The 5,949-nt window shown below is 46.0% G+C and overlaps 1 protein-coding gene across 1 annotated transcript in view; it reads right to left on the bottom strand.

Moving 5' to 3' along the window:
• Positions 1 to 1,182: 1,182 nt before the first annotated feature.
• Positions 1,183 to 5,949, bottom strand: part of CLDN19 (claudin 19) — a 6,289-nt gene continuing 1,522 nt past the window's right edge. The window contains exons 2-5 of the mRNA XM_087702664.1: positions 4,867 to 5,031; positions 2,980 to 3,064; positions 1,934 to 2,089; positions 1,183 to 1,488 (exon numbers count right to left, since the gene is read on the bottom strand). Of these exons, the coding sequence (XP_087558790.1) occupies positions 1,455 to 1,488; positions 1,934 to 2,089; positions 2,980 to 3,064; positions 4,867 to 5,031 (440 nt within the window). The 3' untranslated portion in view covers positions 1,183 to 1,454. The remainder of the gene's footprint in view (positions 1,489 to 1,933; positions 2,090 to 2,979; positions 3,065 to 4,866; positions 5,032 to 5,949) is intronic.

The following is a 5,949-nucleotide window of genomic DNA, read 5'->3' on the forward strand; positions in this document are numbered from 1 at the left end:
TAGAGAGAAAAAGCTCTGGATTAGCCCAGCAAAACCCCAGCTGGATGCAGGGAAAACCACAGGAGGACATTCCACTCCAGCTGTTTCTTTACAGCATCAATTTGTGCAGAAAAATTAGATTAATGAGTGTTTCCTGTAAGTAACCGTTTCCCACCTTAATTTTTTTTTTTTTTTTTAAAGGGGGGCTTGGGTTGAACAACCAAATTTGAAGAGCTCCATCGCAGCGTTGCTGAATCAGGATTCTCTGCTACTGAATACCAGGAACAGAAAAACAGAGCTGGAAGGGACCTTGGAGGTCTTCTAGTCTGACCCCCTGCTCAAGCAGGAGACCCTAGACCATTTCAATCAATCAATCAATCAGAACAGAGCTGGAAGGAACCTTGGAGGTCTTCTAGTCCAGCCCCCTGCTCAAGCAGGAGACCATAGACGATTCAATCAATCAAATCAATCAATTGGAATAGAGCTGGAAGGGACCTTGGAGGTCTTCTAGTCCAACTCTTTGCTCAAGCAAGAGACCCTAGGCCATTTCAATCAATCAATCAATCAATCAATCAATCAATCAATCAGAACAGAGCTGGAAGGGACCTGGAGGTCTTCTAGTCCAACTGTCTGCTCAAGCAGGAGACCCTAGGCCATTTCAATCCATCTGTCAATCAATCAATCAATCAGAACAGAGCTGGAAGGGACCTTGGAGGTCTTCTAGTCCAGCTCCCTGCTCAAGCAGGAGACCATAGACGATTCAATCAATCAAATCAATCAATTGGAATAGAGCTGGAAGGGACCTTGGAGGTCTTCTAGTCCAACTCTTTGCTCAAGCAAGAGACCCTAGGCCATTTCAATCAATCAATCAATCAATCAATCAATCAATCAATCAATCAATCCATCAGAATAGAGCTGGAAGGGACCTTGGAGGTCTTCTAGTCCAGCTCCCTGCTCAAGCAGGAGACCATAGACGATTCAATCAATCAAATCAATCAATTGGAATAGAGCTGGAAGGGACCTTGGAGGTCTTCTAGTCCAACTCTTTGCTCAAGCAAGAGACCCTAGGCCATTTCAATCAATCAATCAATCAATCAATCAATCCATCAGAATAGAGCTGGAAGGGACCTTGGAGGTCTTCTAGACCAACCTCCTGCTCAAGCAGGAGACCCTCAAATAGTACAAATCAACAGAATCCAAGAATTTATTTACCGATTTATTTTACAAAAAAAGGAGAACATCATTTTGTCAAAAGCAGAATCGGGCGCCCAATATAATAGCAGTAATAATAATAATAATATCAATAATAATAATAATGTTAAAAAGCAACTTTATTCTACCAAAACGTGCTTTTCCTTCTCTTCCTTTCGCTTTCCCAAAAACGAGACGGCCTGAATGTCGGAAAACCGGATGGTGCTTATTATCATTATTTTTTTGGTCAAATTATTTTAAGGCTTCCCACGTCGGAGAGTTGATTATACGCATTGGTTACCCCTTTTTACGGGAAGCCTAAAAATGGAAAGAGAAAGGAGAGGGAAAAAAAAAACAGAAAAGGGTGGGGGGGGGAGAACCAAGAGGCCTATTAGTTGCCAAACTATCAACGCAAGGAAAGCTGTGTGTAGTTTGTGCGTTTGCGCAGCCTTGCGCGAGAGGTTTTATTTCGCGGGCACCAACTTTGCAATTTTTGAAAATTTTTTGCAAAACCGGGTTCAAAGGAGGGGTGTGCGAATTGGGAAGGCCGCCCTCGTGTCGTCCCCCCCCACGCCCTATGCACAAAAAGAAAGGAACCCTGAGACTTGTAGAAATGGGAAGGGCCACCCAGAGGCCATCTAGCCTGACCCCCCACCCCCCCACCACCCACCCCTGCCTTGAGAACGGCACGCGTTTCTCCACATCCAGCCTCCTCCTCCTCCTCCTCCGGGAACGAGGTCGCCGGGGAAAAGATTAGACGTACTCTCTCGTTGCGGTTGTCGACGGTTGTGATTGTCGGTAATACTGCTGCCCTCTCCTTTCTTCCGGTTTGGGGCAGGAGCAAGCGAGGAAGCTGCCCCCCAGGATTAGCAAACTGGCCGCCGACCAGCCCACGAAGAGAGCGGGTCCGAATTCGTATCTAGAAGAAACCAACTTTGTTTATAAAGAACAGAATGAGGTTCTTAACAAGGATTAAGATTCAGCCGGTTCGGCCTGGTTTGAACGAACCGGTTCGTTTGTGTACAGATTCCTTATCAATGCTGGTTAGTTAGCGAATTTGGATGGCGTGTTTGACTTACAAGAAACCTAACTGGATTCCAGTAGAAACGAATGACGGATAGATCTCGAATTCACTTAGCGACCGTTCTATTTATGACGACGCTGAAAAAAGGGACTTGCGGTTGTTTTTCACACTTACGATACCTATAGCATCCCCATGGTCAGGTGATCAAAATTCTGAGCAACTGACTTGTGTTTACGACGGGCGCAGTGGTCCCGCGCAATCCCCCCCTTTTTTTTGACCTTTGGACCAGCCAAGTCAATGGGGAATCCGGTTTCACTTAACAACCGTGTGAGTAATTTAACAACCGTGGCGATTCACTTAGCCACCGAGGCAAGAAAGTGAGCCAAACTCACTTAACGAATGTCTCGCTTGGCAACAGAAATGCCGGGCTCTGTTGCGGTCGTAAGTTGAGGACTAACTGCCTCGGCTTCGCGTTCTCTTGATTTTCAAAGCTAACGTGCTCTTGAAAATGGAGGCTCTACTCCGGGAAGCGAAGCAGCTGGTCTTCCACTCTATTTTGGCTGGATTTTTTTCCAAATCGGCCTTCATTCTTCAGAATTCAGATGATCTTCCAGAAAATATAATTTTAGAGTTTTTTGAGGTGGAGGATATATATGTATTTTTTCTTGTTGGTTGTTTTTATTTATTTATTTTCAAAAAAGAAACTTGGGGCACTGAAATTCGAAATGAGGAGCTGGGTAGGAAATGCGATCAGGATGGATGACCTCAAGGGGGACCATACTCACTTGGCATTCAGGGGGGTGCTGGGATTGAAAAAGTCGTGCGTCACCCGGGATGCATACCACGAAACGGCCCCAGCTGTGCACAGGCCTGGAAGAGAAAAAAATAAAATAAAATAAAGGAGTGAGGGGGGAAGTTACAGGTAGTCCTCGAGTTACGACCATAATTGAGGCCACCATTGACGTTGTTAACTGAAACATTTGTTAAGGGAGTTTTGCCCCATTTTATGTCTCAGCACCCTTATTTCTTCCTCCCTCTCTCCTACTTTTTCTCCTTTCTTTTCTCCTTTGTTCTTCCATCTTCCCCTTCAGTCCTTCACTATTTATTTTTCTTTTTCTTCTTTCATTCTTTCCTGCTCTTTTATTCTTTTTCTTTCTTGATTGCATGTTTTACTTATCTTTCTTTCTTTGTTTCTCTTTCCTTCCTTCTTTCCTTCCTTCCCTCCTTCTTTCTTTCTTTCTTTCTTTCATTCCAGCCTTCCTTCCTTCTTTCCTTCCTCCTTTTTTCCTTCATTCCTTCTTTCATTTCTTCCTTCTTTCCCTCCTTCCCTCCTTTTTCCTTCCCTCCTTCCTTCCCTCCTTCTTTCCTTCCCTCCTTCTTTCTTTCCTTCCTTCTTTCCTTCTTTCTTTCTTTCCTTCCATCCTTCCTTCCTTCTTTCCTTCCCTCCTTCCTTCTTTCCTTCCCTCCTTCTTTCTTTCTTTCCTTCCATCCTTCCTTCCTTCTTTCCTTCCTTCCTTCTTTCCTTCCTTCCTTCCTTCCTTCCTTCCTTTCCTTCTTTTTTCCTTCATTCCTTCTTTCCTTCCCTCCCTTCTTTCTTTCCTTCCTTCCTTCCTTCTTTCCTTCCTTCTTTCTTTCTTTCTTTCTTTCTTTCTTTCTTTCCTTCCTTCCTTCCTCCCTCCCTCCCCCTCCATCCAGCAGCACAATTCTTCTAAACACTCCCACAAGAGGAATTTTGTTCCCTGTTTCACCTTCATCTCTGACTAGAATGTGGCCACAAGTCCTCCCTCTTAAAAGAATTCCATAATATCTTTATTTTGGCCCTCGACCAGAACAGAATAAAATCATGAGATCAACAGACGGTGTTTTGTTCCTTTCCTCCCTCCCTCCCACCCACCATCTCCATCCTTCCTTCCCTTCCCTCCCTTTCCTTTCGCCTCTGTCCCTCTCCTTCCTTCCTTCCCTTCCCCTTCTTTTGTTTCTTCCTTCTTCCCTCCTTCTTCTCTCCCTCCCTTCTTCTCTCCCTTTCCTTTCCCTTTTTATCTTCCTTCCTTTCCCTTCCCTATTCCTTCTTTCCTTTCGCCTCTGTCCCTCTCCTTCCTTCCTTCCTTCCCTTCCCCTTTTCTTTCTTCCTTCTTTCCTCACTTCCTCCTCCCCTTCCCTCCCTCCTGCTCTACCTTTCCTTTCGCCTCTGTCCCTCTCCTTCCTTCCTTCCTTCCTTCCTTCCTTCCTTCCTTCCTCCTTTCCTTTCCCTTTTGTTTCTTTCTACTTTCCTCACTTCCTCCTCCCCTCCCCTCCCTCCCTCCTCCTTCTCTGCGTTTCCTTTCTTCCTTTCCTTTCTCCTGTCCCTCTCCTTCCTTCTTCCTTCCTTTTCGTTTCCCTTTCGTTTGTTCCTCCTTTCCTCACTTCCTCCTCTCCTTCCCTCCCTCCCTTCTTAACTTTCCTTTCCCTTTTTTCATCTTCCTTTCCCTTCCCTTCTCTTTTTCCTCCCCTTTCCTTCTTCCTCCTCCTTTCTTCCCTTCCTTCTCCTTTCTCTCCTTCCCTCCCAGTTCTTCTCCTTTGCTCCTTTCTTTTCCCCTCTTTCAGTCTCTTTCTCTCTTTCTCTTTTCAATTAATTTTCAGGCTGGCTATCTTTTTTTTTTTTAAGCGCCCCCCCCTCCCCCCATTTTCCTTACCGGCCAGGAGGAAAAGGATGCCTCCTAAAACCGCGATCCAGTTTTTGGCCACGGGGTTCTGTTCCGCCACTTTGGTACACTTCATGCCAATAACGCTGACCACCGAACCCAGGAAACCCAGCAGGATGGAAACCACCATCAAGGCCCGGGACGTCTGGATGTGAGCTGCAAGGCAAGGCACCATTCTGTCCCACGCAGTTCTCAAAGCAACAAGAACTTGCAGGGAGAACCCGTACGGATCGTCCTCGACTTACAAACACAACTGAGCCCCCAACACCTCCGCCGCTAAGTGAGACCGTTTTATAAGTTGAGTTTTCTTCGCCCCGTTTTTACGAACTTTCCTGCCCCGGTTGTTAAGTGAATCCCTGCCGTCCTTAAGTAAGTCCCACGGTTGTTAAGCGAATCTGGCTTCCCCCATGGACTACACCGGTCAGAAGGTCGCAAAACGGATCACGTGACCTCCCCTGGACTCTGCGGCCGTCATAAGTAGGAGTCAGCTGCCGAACGTCTGAATTTAAATCACGTTGGGACACTGCGACGGTTGTGTGAATAACAGTCCTAAACTACGCATGCCGTGGTGATGGGCGGTATAGAAATTTAGGGAAAATAAAACAGAAATAAACAAACACAACATAAATATTCCCCAATGCCATTTTTAAAGGATTATCCTGGTAAGATTCAAAGACGGGGGTTATTTGAAAAATTCCCCGTCTGTCCAAAAGAGGAGACCACCTGATAAGCAGGGGGTTGGACTAGATGACATCTGAGGTCCCTTCCAGCTCTATTCTGATTGATGGATGAAATGGCATAGAGGTCTCCTGCTTGAGCAGGGGGCTGGACTAGAAGACCTCCAAGGTCCCTTCCAGCTCTATTCTGATGGATTGATGGATTGAAATGGTCCAGGGTCTCCTGCTTGAGCAAGGAGTTGGACTAGAAGACCTCCAAGGTCCCTTCCAGCTCTATTCTGATTGATTGATGGATTGAAATGGTCCAGGGTCTCCTGCTTGAGAAGGGGGTTGGACTAGAAGATCTCCAAAGTCCCTTCCAGCTCTATTCTGATGGATTGATTGAAATGGTCCGGGT

This window comes from Thamnophis sirtalis, unplaced genomic scaffold (genome assembly GCF_051295495.1).
Source record: "Thamnophis sirtalis isolate CommonGarterSnake01/CBP01778 unplaced genomic scaffold, rThaSir2_p1.2 scaffold_15, whole genome shotgun sequence".
In the NCBI taxonomy this organism is placed as follows: domain Eukaryota; kingdom Metazoa; phylum Chordata; class Lepidosauria; order Squamata; family Natricidae; genus Thamnophis; species Thamnophis sirtalis.